We start from the raw sequence: 15,889 nt of genomic DNA, 5'->3' as shown, positions 1-15,889 counted from the left end.
AGCCCAGCTCCAGGTTGAGCTGTTGTTCAGCATCTTAGCTGTGGAGGGCAGTGTCACTGGCCCTCTTATGTGGGATCCGAACCGGGGCCCTCTGGCATGCCAAGCGAGTTCTTAACCATTGTGCCACTTGGCCGGCCCTCCCTTCTGATTTTTAATGGTCACACATGGGTGTGGGACCAGCCCATTCCATGTTTCTGTCCCTCCTACGAGTCTCAAGGTGTCTGTCTTTAGTTGTAGAGCTTCTGTTCAGCAAGACTTCAGGTGATTCTCAATGATGGTTCTTTTGTAGTTGTAATTTTATTGTTTGTAATTTTGATGTGGTTGTGAGAGAAGGTAAGTTCAACGTTTACCTACTCTGCCATCTTGACCAACACCCACGGGTTTATACATTGTTTACTTATTCATGGTCTCTTCTTCTTCTGATAGTAAGGATGCTCCACGAGGGACCTCGTCTAGCTTGCATTTCAGGGGTCAGAACAGGCTTAGGAGTCACTCAAAGGTGTTTATGAAAATAATTAACCAATCAATCCCTCCTGTAGAATACTGAGCCCTTCCTTATTATCTATCAGAACTAACCTTTCTGACTTTTAGGATGTACCACTAATTCTGTTTGTTACTGATCTTATTAATCTCACTTCTCTGCCTCCTCAGGATGGTTTTTGTTCACCTCACCTTGAGGAATACAAAACTGAAAAAATCCTGTGTTGTAGCCAGCTATGACATCATCATCTTGGCCTCTGTGTCTTGTACTTGCTATTTTTGTTGCCTGTAGTGCTTTCCTCTCCTTCAATCTTTATCTTTCTTTCCTTTCAAACATTGCCTAAGGCTCCTTCTTTATGTTTCCACCTGGATCCCACTAAAGCACAAAGAAGGGTTTGCTCCACTAGTCTGTACTTGGGGGCAGGCTACTTTAAGTTGTTAAGTCTGGATGACTATTATTAGGGTCATTAAATAGGAGTTTGAACTGGATCAGTGGTTTTCCATCCTGATTACACAGGCCAAAAGATCCAATTATCTCAGAGTGGAGTCCTGGTGTCATTCTTTTTCAAAAGGCTTTCTAGGCAATGTGTAGCCCCAGACTAGATAACCCACCAGGTAGGTCTCTTCTATCTCTGAGGTCTCACGGTACTCACAATAGAAATAGATATTTTAGCTTTTTGGAATCTTTGCTCCTTTTCCTTTTCCTTTTGCCTTTCCCAGATTCAAACCTTCTACACTCTCCCAAAAGCCTTTTCTTCCTACAAGGAGTAGATATCAGGGTTCTGAGGAAAATCAGGGAATGGAAGCAAAAAAGATTCCAAAGAAAGAGGTTTAGATTGTTTTGCTGTAACTTATTCAGTGGTGATCACAGGGAGGTGGCAGCAATGTGGACAACTGCAAAGAACATTAGTTCTGGGCCTGCCATTGATATCTATGTGGCTATGGGAAGGATTTTACTCCTGAGCCTCTGTTTTACTATGTTAAAATAAATATGATAATTCCTATTCACTGCACTTGGGCAGGGATTTCACCTTCTCTGAGAGGCCTTGTCTGACCACCCCTCCCTGCCTCATTATTGTTATAACATCTGGTTATCTTCATTTCTAAATCATACTTTAGATGTTAGTATATCTAGACTACAAATTCCACAAGAATATAGACCATCCAGAGTCAACACAATAAATATTTATTGAGTAAAGGTCTACACAACTTACCTGCACTGCAATGTGCTTGAGAATACAGCAAATGAGCTAATGTATGTAAAATGCTTCATGAACTGTAAAATTCTACTTAAAAGTGGGGCCTCATTATTTTGAATATTTTAAAGAAACAGCAAATATTACCTGCAGATTCGGGTGGATAATAGCAGTAATTTCTCCACTTTCATTCCTGGGATAATCAACTTTTTCCATTATTTTATAGACTTCAATAGTACAAGGAGGAAATTCTTTTCCTATGGCAAAAACAATATATATAAATAGCAACTGAAAAAAAGGAAGTTCATACTTTAAGGGAAGAACAACAACAAAAAAGTGAAGATAGAAAATTACATATTGAATGTCAATTGTAATTGGAAAAAAAAAAAGAAGACAAACAATCACAGGGAGAACACACTATTTCAGTTAAGGATGTTCATAAACAACACAAAGCCAGAAGATGTTCTCAAGTTATTCCTATCAACACACTGTCCCCAAATACACTGATGGACACAGGAAGGAAACTAAACTTAAAAAGCCAGCGCGGGAGAAAAAGAGACTAGGACTGAGAGTCAGGACACCTGTGCTCGAATATTCCAGCTGTGTAATCTTGAGCAAGAGGCTTAATTTCTTGAGGCTCACTTTCTTTACCTGTCAAACAAAGGTTTTGAATCAGCTTATCTTGGAAGGCCCTTCCAACTCTGACATTCTATGATTGCATATGCCCAGGAGGACTTCCAGCAGGTTAGGTGACTTCAGCATCACGCTCCTTCTCTCAACCAAGTACATAAAACACTTGGACAGCTGCTGAGCTGGGAGATCTTGGAATGCAGGAAGCCTGCCAACAGTGGAGTCTAACTTCTAGAGATGCAGCACCATTAAACACCCCCACGCCCAGAAACTGGGAAAAGGAATAATTTGCATGTATACCAGGCAATCTTTGAGCAAACAGGATGAACTTTTACGCACTGTAGGGCCCATCGTGTGCTATGGTTGCAACTCGAAGGAAAATCTTCTTTGGCCCTTAGAGTAGAAAATGCAGTCAGGGTTGGAATGTGGACAATTGTGATCACTTCTGTATCAGTTACCTTTTGTTTCATAACACACTACCCCAGCATTTAGGGGTATAGAACAATGACCCTTTAATTTAGCTCATGATTCTGTGGGTTGGTTGGGCAGTTCCTCAGGTTTAGGTTGGCTTGGGTGATTTCTGATTGGCTTGCTCATGCATTTGTGGTGAGCTGGCAGGTCAGCTGGAGGCTGGATGATCTAAGATGGTCTTACTCTTGTGTCTGGCATTTGACTGTCAGCTGTAGCTACAGGATTATTGGCTAGGGTGTTGGAGTTCTCCACCTCATAGCTTCACATTCTCCAGCAAGATAAGGTGGATTGAGTCACATAATGGAAGTACAGGATTCCTAGGGCAACGAGAAAGCAAGCTCCAATGTGCAAGTCCTTTTCGAGCCTCTTCTGTGGCACAAGTCATGTGGCCAAGCCAGGTTCAGGGGATAGGGAAATAGACTCCATCTCATGATAGAAGGATCTAAAACATCACATAGCAAGGACATGAATGCAGGGAAGGGAAGAATTTGTGGTATTTGTACAATCTACTACACCTTTCAAGGTGAAGATGGAAACTTATCAGATGTCATCTGTTTAAACCAGAAGGTCCATTGGGAGGAAAGCAAAAAGTGATGGAATACAAAGGAGTATAGTTTTGCTACTTAGAATCTCAGAGTTAGAAGGAGCTTCGAATGCCTAACTTCCTTGATTCTTGAGCATTCTCTATCTCTTTCTGGCCAAATGGTCATCTTACTCCTGTGTGAACAGCCACACATAGTATGGCCCATCCCATTGTTGGTCATCTTTATTAACTGGAAATTTCTGTCTCTAGGTAACTTTATCCCATTGATTCTATTCTGCCCTCTGAGTCACAGAAAATGTCCAATTGCTTTCCAATATAACACTTCTGAAAATCTAAAATAAAATTGCCCTTAAGCCTTCTTTTTGCCAGTCTAAGTATTCTTAGTTCCATCAGTCACTACTCATATGTGGTCACATCCATGAGGATATATATGAAGGTACTTTTAAAACTGAAGTTCTATGTGCATCTTAGGGATTGTTCTTATTGTGGTTTCCAAACTCTTCAAAATTCTCAACTCTCACCTTGACTAACCTCAACTTAAAAGATGTTCCTTCTGAAATATGGGCTTAGAATTTATTCACAGTTCTCCAAGTGTTGGTTATCTAAGGCCAAAAGAAACCATCACCTCCCTCTTTCTGGGAATTTTTTTTTAACATAAAAGCAAATTTTGTTCCTGATGTATGTAACCTAAAACGTTTGGTTTAGACAATTGTTTAAGATTCTCAGGACTTTTCGTATCCACCTCCTGAACCAGATATTTTCCTGCAGGCTTCCTGCTACCTGCAATTATATAAAAGCATGTCACTTATGTTCTTATGCAAGTTACTAATAACGTTGAGTAGCATAGAGCCACGGATGGAGCTCTCTCATACATTTCTAGCATCTTTTCTCTAGGTGGTTATGATCAGCATTCTTTGGTCAATGGTGCCCTTTCCACATGAGTTAATAATCGTCCAAGCTGGATAATCTAAATTAATAGTGATTTAAAATTTTTGAATTACAAAATCCTTTGCTTAAATGAAATGTGACATGGAAGAGCAATAAAACAGACAGAGGAACTGCTCTAGTTAAAGCAAAGTGGAGGTGCTGTCCTGGAGCTATTGGACAACTACTAGATTCCCCATGCCTGTGGTAAAAATCTGTAGACTGTGATTTGAAAACCACATTTTCCTACTCAGGTGTGTGGCCTTTTACTTGGGTGCATCATGTCTTAACGTATTTTATTCCCACATTTACTCTTTGAAAGGTTTCTTGTGAATAAGTGGTGACCTTCCCAATACCAGGCCCATTAGACAGGATAGAACCTGTCCTCAGACAAATGTGGTGAAAACCTGACTTTCAGTCTTTATAATTTTGGAGTCAAAGTATTCCCAAGCACAGAAAAACTCCCTGTGATCTTAGTAGGGTGCACAATCCGAGGTTAATGAGTTCCACTCTCCATGGACACTGAACTGTTCACCAGCTTTGTCACTATAATGACCCGTTCCTCAACAATGTTTGAATTCAGCCTGTTGGAGTAATTACTTACACAGGAACTTTCTTTGATTTTATTTTAAATATAACTTAAAATATTTTTAAGTAACGTTATTTTTTTATAATTAATAAACTTTATTTTTTGCTGCAGTTTTATATTTACCAAATAAACAAGCAGATAGTACATAGAGTTTCATATATCTACCACATTCAATTATTTCTTTTCTTTCTTTTTTTTTTTTAAGCTGAGCCATCCTGCCACCTGTTGGCAGCTCAGCGGCTGCTCAGCTCGGTCCGGGAATTGAACCGCTGTTGCTCAGAGCTCAAACTCTTGAGCGAGCTCTTAATCAACTGAGCCACTTGGCCGGCCCTCTCAATTACTTAATTACACAAATAATACATGAATACATCATTCTTCTTGAAAATAATAAAAACGAAATTAACCTGGTTTTCCCCTTTCCTCCCCAGTTTGGTGTGTTTTATTCTAGAGCTTTTTCTGTTAATATATATGAACAGATATATGTTCTGTTAATGTATATTAACATATATATGTATATGTAGTCTAGCAATATTTATTATTATTATTATTGTCTATTATTATTTTGAAGGAAATTGGTATATTGCATGTTTTGGCCTGCAACTTGCTTTCTTTAATTACAATGTATTTTGAAGATCTCTTCATGTTAGTTTAACTGTTTACTGACTGAGAGATATTCAGGCTGTTTCTATTGTTTCATTGTCACAAACAATGCTGTGACAATGACCCTTGTATATAACACATTGGGTGTGTATGTGCTTGTGTTTCTTTGAGATGGGGAATTCCTGGGTCATAGAATTTGTACATTTTCAAAAGTGGATACTGTAAAATTATTCTCTAGTGTGTCTTTACCATTCTTTTTCTACAACCTTACCAACACTTAATATTATCAGATTTTAATTATTTTCCTACTCTAATGGGAGAAAATGGTTTCTCATTTTAATTTGCATTTCACTGATTACTAGCGATATTGGACATCTTTTCATATGTTTATTGGTCATTTGTATTTCTTTGTATTTTAAAATGGAAATCAACAAGAAAATGAGAACTTTAATTTGTAGGTGCTTTTCTTGAATGTGTTTATTCTGTCCATTGAGGAATGGCTGAAGTGAATGAAAAATTTTAAAAGCACCTAATATCATGAGCATTGCAAATTTGACCTAGGTTATAATTGCTCTTTCAGTGTTTAGTGATTAAGTCACTATGTGTGTTCATCATATCTCCCTTTTCTGATATATTTACACACACACACACACACACACACACAATTAAGGTAACAACTCCCACCTACTACTTACCTTTATTGAAATTATGTATAAAATCAAGAGCATGTTTAATTATTTTTCTCATTTGATTCAAAATATCAGCTCTCAGAATCCCTTGAGGCTGGGGACCAACTTCTATACCTAGGCAAGAGTGGGAGACAGTCACATTTATATAAGTATTAGAATATATCATAAAATTGAGCATTTAAATATATCAAGATCTAGAATCCCATTATTAAAAATTGGTAAAAAGTTAGACCATTTAACATCATAGAAAATATTTGAGACATATTGTTAGGCAAAAAAATAAAGCAGAATATTTACATGTACAAGTTATATGCATTGTGAATACAGACTGGAGAGAACATGGGGAAAAAATCAGAGTTGTGTTACAGTTGCAAGATCTTGGGGTCTTTTTTTCTTGAAATTTCCTTCAATATTGTCTAAACATTTAAAATCATAATATAGTACAAGAATAGACAAATATATACTGCAAAATAAAAAGTTGCCAAACATATCAATAGATATTCTAGCTAATAGCAGCATTACTCCACAAACATTATAGACCAAGTTTGCTTTTTTTTTCTTTTCTTAAAGATTTTATTGGGGAATTGGGGGAGAGGAACAGTGTTGGGGAATCGGGGAAGGGGAACAGACAAGTTGCTGTCCTTTTTGTTCTTCAGTTTAGTTGTGGAGGACGTCGCTTCACTGGCCCATGTTGGTATTATCATTGCACTCTTCCTGGGTGAGGCAGTCGCCCACTGGCCATTGGATGGCTGCTCAGGGTGGCTCACGGCAGCTCATGAAAGCTCATGCCAGCTGTCGGCCAGCCCCACTGCAGCCTACCCCGTCGCCGACGACTCATGGCAGTCCAGCTCCAGGTCGAGCTGTTGTTCACCATTTTAGCTGTAGAGGGCGCAGCATCACTGGCCCACATGTGGGATCTGAACCGGAGTTCTGTTGCTCAGAGCTGGCGTCCCAAGCCAACTCCTAACCAACGTGCCACTCGGCTGGCTCAAGTTTGCTCTTTTAAGGTTTAAAAATTTTGTGCTTTACTTGGTGTCACAGAGAAACCTTATTGTTAAACAGTGGTAAATAATTACCTAGACTTGTATATTTAGCTTGCTCCAACTGTTCCCTTGGTTATGCACCAAAAGTATCAATAATTGAATAACCAAGATAACTTTAAATTTGCTTGCATCATTTGACAACTTGTTCTTAAATTAAATTGTTCTTGGAGAAATCATCTGAGATTTAGCTTAAAAGATTTTAAGTTGTGACAGGAATTTTAATGATTATAACGTACTCTGCAAACATGCTAATAGGTCACTCAGAAAAGAATGGAATATAGAAAAAAAAACAAAAAATGAGACTATCTACCTGAGAGGGTGTGTGAGTGCAAGCTTACATGTTGGAAGTTACCAGAAAGTAAAGATGAGTTCATAGCCCAGTAACGGACAAGGCAAACAAGTGAATTGATAACAGTTTAGGGGATGCTACTGCAAAGAAGGTGCTAAGTGAGACGTTGGGAGATTTTTCATGGGTCTTTTTTGTTTTTGCACAACTTGCCTGCAAGACACTGACTGCCTTGGTTCCAAATTACTTTTGAAGAATGTTTGTATAGTGAACAGTATTGGAAGATAGGGATGATGTCTTCCTTGGAGCAAAAGGCAGTCATGTTCATTGTGCACTATAAAAAATTTCAAGTTCCCTCAACTCATTGTTTCTTTCTTGGAATGCAGAAAGCTGCTCAACCAAACTGAGGAAATTGGATATAGTTTGGGCCTGCCGGGAGTTAGTTTGCTTATTACTTGACAATTATAAGCCACAATAAGATAGGTAGCTGTAAATATTCCTTAAAAAAGAACTTTCTCAGAGTTTTATCCAGGACACATTTTGTCTAGTTATGACAACGGGAAATATGACTTACCGACAGGATACTTGGCTATAGAACGAGTGGTTGCATATTTGAGTGAAGGATGCTCAATGAGATAAACATAGCAGGGGAATGGAGCTAAAGAAGTCTGAAAAGAATTAGAAACATCTTTCTTATTATGTGAAGACCATATGCTTTGCTATCTTTCCTGCTAGAGAGTCAATAATGCCTTCAATATGTTTTACTACATTAATTAAGATTAGTAAGACAGCTTTATGAAACATACCCTAAAACCCAATATTGTTATTATAGCTTTAAAAACTTACAAATGAATTACACATGAAATTGAATTATACATAGCTTTCTGGGTGAAATGTACATTAAAATTCTCCAGAACCATGGTCAAAGAATATGAAATAAATTTTCCTCCTGAATGGATTTGGTTATTTTTGTTTTCCACACTGGTTACACTTATTACTTAGCTTAGTATTTGCTCTCTTAAAGAATTCTGTTTCTACCCTCATGGTCCAGGTCTCTGCACAGGTTGGGTAACTCCCCCTACCTCCACTTATCTCAATGAGAATTCCAGACAGGCCTCTTAGTTTTGATAATATTAGCCATGCTGCTTTGTGCTCGGCAACCAAAGCAGTCAGCTCTCCTTCAATGAGCAATAAAGGAAGTGATCTCCTACTAGAACTACTATCTAGTTATTGCCAGAAACCCAAAGGAAACAAAAATAATAGTTAATCTTTACTATCTGCTAGGTATCAGGCTCAATGCTATAAATACTTTACCTCATTTAAGGCTTTTAACAGCCATATGGGGTAAATGTTATTATGTCAATTTTATAAAATGAGGAAAGCAACGTTTGGGGAGTTGAGTATCTTGTCCATGGTTAGTGAATGAGAAAACCAGGATTCGAACCCAGGTTCTCCTGGCTACATGGATCAAACTCTTTCCACTGAATCATCTTAGCTCTCTGGAAGGAAAGATATCCATTTTACAGAAATACAGATCATTATTTGTGTTTTTGCTTGGTTGTTCTTTTCTAGCAATTTTTCTCTAGCTGTAGGCACTGGATTGCTGAATTTTTCATCTTGTAGATTTCTGGCCTTAAAATGATTAGCTATATGAAGTACTGAAAAATCAGATGTCTATTGGGATGTCTGAATCAAATGGAGAGAAGGGCAGGACTAAGAGAGCCAATCTTTTCATCATTGGTCTTTAGTCAACATTGAGTGTCTATTTCTTAGGCTTTCTAAAACTGTAATTGAACTACTTCAACCCCACCATGTTAAATTTTGGTATTAATTTACTCATTTCCTCTCCTTTTCTCCTGCCTGTCACCACTGGCCTCTATTCTGGTGCTCATCTCACTCCCCCATTTCTCTTGGACCCTCCCTCCTGACCCTTTTCTGGTTGTTTTACATCTATAATTGACTTAAAAGTACAAGTCTTATGTTAACTTATAAATTAATAACATTGACATTACCTGAATATAATGAAACATCTGAATTAAAAAGTCATTCCTGGAATCTTCAAGAATAAGAGTACACCCCATATTAGAAGTAGTGTTGTGAAGGTCAAAAATAATGTCATAGGAATCTTCACTATCTTTTGGGCCAAATAAGTGATTTATTTCTTGAGCCCTTCTCACTTCATATGGCAAATCCTCTGACATTTTTTTGCTGTTATTAACAGAAAGAAAAAGATTAACAACATCTGTGGCTAAGATTACATAAATATGCAATAAGAACACAGTGTATAAGGAACCAGTTGCCAAACTTTTAATGTGAAAAATTTGTGAGTGAAGTGGAAACTTATTTGAAAACTTTACAAATTAAAAATTACATTTTTTTTACTCCATTTGATTCTATGTAATGTTGGGTTGGCATGCTTGCAAATAATAGTTCATTTATGTGGCTGGCCAAAGGAAGGACATGTCAAACAGAACTTACCATTTGACTTCAACTTTGAACAAAACTAATCCATTAATTTAATCAACAGTTTCTTAGTAGTTATGTGCACTAGACTATTATGGGGCTAATCAAATGAGCCTTTTTTCTTTTTGCTCTCTAGTTAACGCTAGTGCACAAAATAGTCAAACTTAAATAACGCTCACTTATCTAATTAGGGATTCTTAATTGAGGTCCAGGAACTACTAGTGGTCCGGGGACAAGTTTTACAGACAAGTCTGTAAACTCTGAAAAAAATGAAAATTTTTGTCTCCACCTGTCCCCTCCCCCACTCCAGCAATGGTTAGGATACACTTTTTTTCTACACATGATGATGATTTAAATTTATTTTTTATCATTATACCTCTATAATTCCATCTGTGTATTTCTATTTCCTGACTATTTTTGCTAGTATCTTCAAGAGACCTAAGTCTGCACCTAGGTAATTTCTGCCTGGAATGCAATCAAGAAGGTGGAGCAGCCATTTTTTTACTAGGAAGCAAAAACTATGAGGGTATAAACTGCATGCTAAGGATGGTGCAGTGAAGAGAAGGGATCTGTGGCGTTGATGACATTACTGAGTCACTGTATCCCTGAACCTACTATTTGTGAGAAAGAAACCCTTATTTGTTTAAGCCACTGTTTTCAGTTTCTACCATATGGACCAAACATAGTTCCTAATTGATACATATGCATTTTTAAAAAAATAGATTTTATTAGGGAATTAGGGAAGGGGAACAGCCAAGTTGTTGTCCTTCAGTCTTAGTTGTGGAGGGTGCAGCTAGCTCAGCTCCAAGTTCAGTTGCCATCCGGCCACCCGTCAGCAGCTCATGGCCACTCAGCTCACGGTGCCGTGTTCAATCTTAGATGCAGGTGGGCACAGCCCACCATCCCATGTGGGAGTCAAACCAGCAACCTTGTTGTTAGGAACATGTGCTCTCACCAGTTGAGCCATCCTGCTGGCTGTTGGCAGCTCAGCGGCAGCTCAGCTTGGGAGCAGCTTGGGCGCAACTCACTGGCCCATGTGGGAATTGAACCGGTGACCCTGTGGCTCAGAGCTCATGCTCTTCATCAACTGAGCCACTTGGCCAGCCAGATATATATACGTTTTAAAAGGTAACTCATGAAACAACAACTCCATGAGGTCCTCTCATCCCCATCTGATTTGCTTCTAAGTCTGCCTCATGTGAGTAAACCACTAGCCACCCAGTTGCTCAGAGTGAAGGCTTGAAGTCTTAAAAGATAATGAACACTTTGAGTTTTCATGCCTGGAAATCCATATCCCAAAGAAGAGTCCCAAGGGTGGAGCTGAAAAAATAGGCAGAGGCAAGATCCTGAAGGGCACATCAGCTATACTAAGTTACTTAAATCTATTCTGGATAGGAGATTTTTGCAGAATTTTCAGCAGGGGAGAGACATCCTAAGATTTCTATGTTAGAATGACCCCCATGGCTTCTACCATATAGCGAACTGGTGGCAGGAATGATTGGAGTAAGGCTGGATGCAGAAAGATTCTCCAGGAGGCTACTCCATCTGTCCACAGAAGAAACAAACTAAGGTAGTGAAAATGGAGAGGAAGATGGGATTTGCGAAACACTTGCAACTATTCAATACTTGAATAACTGTGAAGACTTAGTGCTGACCCACTAGATGTGGGAAATGAGGAGCAAGGAAGGTTCTAAGATGATTTTCATACGGGATTTGTTGGGTAGCGGTGCTATCAATGAGATGGGGAATACAGAAAAAGTAGCTAATCTGGGACAGTGAGGACAGGAGAAGGTAACTAATCTTATAAATTTCTATAATCACCCTAAGAGAGAACTGTTTAGCCTCTAAATAGTGTTAAATGTAAGAAATAGAACATGAATTTCATTTAAAAGACTGGTCTCTTTGAAATGCATACTATTGAGTGATCACAATAAGAAAACTCACCCTAATCCACTTCAGATTTGTTTGGGACATTAATAAGTCAACAAAAAGAGTTATTCTTCAACAAGTTCTTACTTGTAATATGAGTTAGTTAATAGCTATTTTAGGTGAATAGACAAACTTTGTGTTGACATAACCTCAGCCATAAAGATAAAGCATTCCTGAAATTAAAATGAATGCTAGTGAAAATATGATTTGATACACAAAGTATGACTAATGTATAATTGCCCTGGGGAAAAATCTATCTCATAAAGTGAGGCATATTTATACTAACAGTGGTAGCCATCTTTTGATCTGTGGTGAGCTTAAATTTAAGTAACTCACTAAACTCAAATTAGGGTTTATTAGAAAATGAGTGCATAAAACAGTGCTGTTCGTTGTTCCTGTCCCCGTCTTAAATCTTAGCTAATAGTCCGTCCACCCCCTGAGGGTAGAAACTGTTTTTGTACACAACGTTGTACTCCCACAGTACCTGGCACAGTGCCTCGTGAAGGGTAGGTGTCTAGCAATATTTTTAGATAAACGAAAGAAAGAAGTGGTAAAAAGAAAATACTTAGATGCCTATATATCTATAGCAGTAACTATAATGATGTAAACAGAGGCAAAAATAATTCATAAGAACATACCTAGATTGTCATGGTTGCATACTTTCATTAAACAAATATTAATAAAAACATTACACTTTTCTTAACTAGAACTTTATGCACTACCATAAACATAGTTGTATAAAAACATAGTAGTGAATCACCTAGAAAGCTAACAAAAACGTACCCGAGTACAGTGGCCAAACAATAATTTAATGCAAAAGACTGTTAAATTTGTTTCTTTAGAGATATGATTAAAAAATAAAAACCTTTGTTATTTATTGTCTCAGTCTGTATAGAATACATTTAAGAAGAAAATCAGTTAAGAACAGTTCAATGCTTAAAAATGTTTATAAAAGAGCATATGAATGCCCAGTTTAGAGAACTGAGTGATTCGTAATGGAGTGTGATTAAAAGTGAAAGTGATCTTATTCACAATAGCGACTATATGTATGGACATGAATAACATAAACATATACATGTTCTCTCCTACACATACTACTTTACACACACACACACACACACACACACACACACACCACACCACACCACAAAATATAGTCTTACCTAAGATTTTCAGGGTCAAAAACTCGATTCAGGTCACAGTCAATATATCTGGTACACTTCTTCACTGCTCTTGGGTTGGTGATAAATGGTTTCACCTCTATCCCTGTTCTCTGAATTTCAGCGCCATTCTCCAGCCAGTGCTTAACTAAATATACTCCTGTTAGCTCATTCCCATGAGTTCCTCCAAAGATAGCAACCTTTTTTATAGGATCTTCAAAAACGTGACAAGACGTCATTTTATCTAATAGTTTTATCTGATGTCTGCAATTCAGAAGGGAGATTAAAAAAAAACCCAACTTAATTTCTTAAGAAAAGTTTAGAAATGTAAACCTAAATGAGACTTTAACCGAAGTACAAAGTGCAGAGTTCTCTTGAGTGAAGTATATTTTAATTTTCTGTTACAAGTTCTGAGCCCTGTTTATTATAGGGCACTCCCTTCTTTAGCCCTGCCCTTTACCATATTTGGATTAAAATATGCAGAGATCAACTAGAGTTACAGCCTTTTGCTTTAACTTCTAACTCCCTCAAATGGTTGGTAGATCTAAATGCAATAATAAATTAGCATTTCATACTAATATAAAAATTGTTTTCTATTCATCTAGATGTCATCTAATGGTGCTTTCATGACTGTTTGTAGTAATAAAAAACAATTTAAACTTTTCTAAGCCACAAAAATAAAAAAAATAAAGTGGCTCATCATATGCATGTTATTATTCAATATTTACATTTCCACTTGCATTTAAAAACATTTCTTCTCTGAAATAAGTTCAGGTACTTTTTCATCATCTGAGGGCATTTGAATCTCATCTTTAGAAACAGGCAAAGGCGGATAGAGCCTCAGAGACCTCTGGAACGGCATCTTTTCTTTATGCCTTTTTTTTTTTTTTGTCATCAGAGACACAAGAACCAAATCAATGATCACTGGGACTTAAAAAGCTCTTTGAAATATGCTTTAATTTCTTTCTCATGAAGTTTTTGGTAATTCTGTATCAACTTCCTTGGGCATCTTTCTCACTTTTTTGCCTCAATACTAAAGAAAAAACATCTGTTAGTAATTTTCAAGTTTTTGTAATGCCTGAAAATGCCATGGGGCATGCTATATATATACTAACCAAATTATATGAGTTTATGTAGACACAGTAAGCCTAATTTTCTGGCAGCAGAAGCTCTCCACTGGAATGTGTTATTCAAAAGGGGGTCTTGTTAGGGGAAACTATCCAGACAGAATACTAAAGTGATTATATTCCTTTGGAGAAATGATTCTGAACCAAATCCAGTTTTATTTCATGCTCAGTCATCTAGAAAGTCAAATATGTTCAAGTACTAGAAACACTGTGCACTAGTAATGCCAGATTGTTTGACAGAGGTTCAAGAAGAGTAAGTACTTCATTGCAACTGCAGAGTAGTGTAATCTATAATGTCTTTCTGCATATGTTATCTCAGGTTATTCAGATATCCACTTTATAAGATAGGGTGGGTTAGGTATTGACATCCCCATTGCAGGGGTAAAGGAAAAAGAGGTTAATTAACTTGCAGTTTCCTCAGCTACCAGGAGAAAACTAGGCCTTGGACCCAGGATTCCCGATTTTAATACCAGTGTTTTTCACAGAACAATAGGGTGCTTCCTGTTATTCTTGGCCTTCCCCAAAGTTCTAATTTGCTCCTTTGGAATTCACATAAACAGTCACTACAGTGTGCTCAGGAAAAAACAAGCATACAAACAAAATACAGGATGGAAATATAAAATGTGAATACTTCAAAACATTTAATACACCAATTCCTATGTTCTTCCTTATAATGGAGAAATAAAGCAAAATAATAAAATCTACATTTACACATTAAAATAACTGTTCCAACCTAAGAAAAAGCCCCATGTAACCTTTGATTTTCTACCCACATCAATGTACACTGAACACTACACTGTAGAGATGGTGAAAACAAGCATAAATGCAAACAGATGACAGTCATATCGTTTAGTTCCTTTGGTTTTAAGAGCAGTAACTATAGTGAATTATTAACACTTGATTATGGTCTCGTTTTTTTTCGTGCTGATTTGTGGTTAATTCTGTCCTTTGCCCCAGTCTTTCTGGAAATGCTGCTTCAGTTATTTACTCATAGCTGGCACAAATTACTTGTATTTTTAAGCTTGTTTTATGGAATTTTAACAGATCAGCACTTTGAAGCACATTTAACATTCACAAGCAAAGTTTCCCTTATATGCAAAATGAATAAGTTTTTTTAGACTTACTGAATTCTAGTAATTCTCTCCCATACGTACCTTGTTTATTGTGCACAGTGATTGTCTTCTGTGGAAAGCTTTATTAGAAAAAAAGGAAAGCATTTCCTTAGAACTAGAACAACAGCGGCTTTTCATCCTCTTATACCAAGTTAACTTCCAAAAGATTTTTAACTCCCTGTTTCCCAATGCACACTAAATTTTTAAGCCGCACAAAAACTACACTTTTTTTTATTAGTATAGTTATTTTTTGAAAGTTCAAACAACTAATAGTACACAAAGTGAACCCTTTCTAGTTGTCACAATCTCACTATTAGGTTGAATATTTAATGTTTTGAAGTACTTAAAAGAATAAGGCTAATAACTTCCCCCACTACAAATGTTTTGTGGGGATAGTGGTGCCTGATTTATTGGTAAAATAATGTAGTTTATTTTTTTAAAAAAAGGGGAAGAGTAAAATTTTCATAGTCATGGCTGTCCAATGCCAGCAATTTTGTGGGAGACAAATTTAAGGTGGGATTGTTTCCAAAATAGTACAACTGGGAGATAAGAAGAATCTTCCCTCTCTCTCTCTCTCCCTCTCTCTCTCTCTCTCTCTCTCTCTCTCTCTCTCTATATATATATATATATATATATATATATATAT

General features: G+C 37.2%; 1 protein-coding gene across 2 annotated transcripts in view; it reads right to left on the bottom strand.

Annotated features, from left to right (window-relative positions):
• The window catches only part of ASPA (aspartoacylase), a 21,887-nt gene extending 6,479 nt beyond the window's left edge, over positions 1-15,408 (bottom strand). The window contains exons 1-6 of one of the 2 annotated variants that reach the window (XM_019634658.1): positions 15,286-15,408; positions 13,008-13,268; positions 9,465-9,660; positions 8,027-8,120; positions 6,130-6,237; positions 1,824-1,933 (exon numbers count right to left, since the gene is read on the bottom strand). In XM_019634658.1, the coding sequence (XP_019490203.1) occupies positions 1,824-1,933; positions 6,130-6,237; positions 8,027-8,120; positions 9,465-9,660; positions 13,008-13,243 (744 nt within the window). In that variant the 5' untranslated portion in view covers positions 13,244-13,268; positions 15,286-15,408. Of the gene's footprint in view, positions 1-1,823; positions 1,934-6,129; positions 6,238-8,026; positions 8,121-9,464; positions 9,661-13,007; positions 13,383-15,285 lie in introns of those variants that run through there. The other variant, XM_019634657.1, reaches the window with a different exon arrangement.
• Positions 15,409-15,889: the final 481 nt, after the last annotated feature.

The sequence above is a fragment of the Hipposideros armiger genome, unplaced genomic scaffold (assembly GCF_001890085.2).
Source record: "Hipposideros armiger isolate ML-2016 unplaced genomic scaffold, ASM189008v1 scaffold_1792, whole genome shotgun sequence".
NCBI classification, from domain to species: Eukaryota; Metazoa; Chordata; class Mammalia; order Chiroptera; family Hipposideridae; genus Hipposideros; species Hipposideros armiger.
This window is presented reverse-complemented; position numbering and strand designations above follow the sequence as displayed.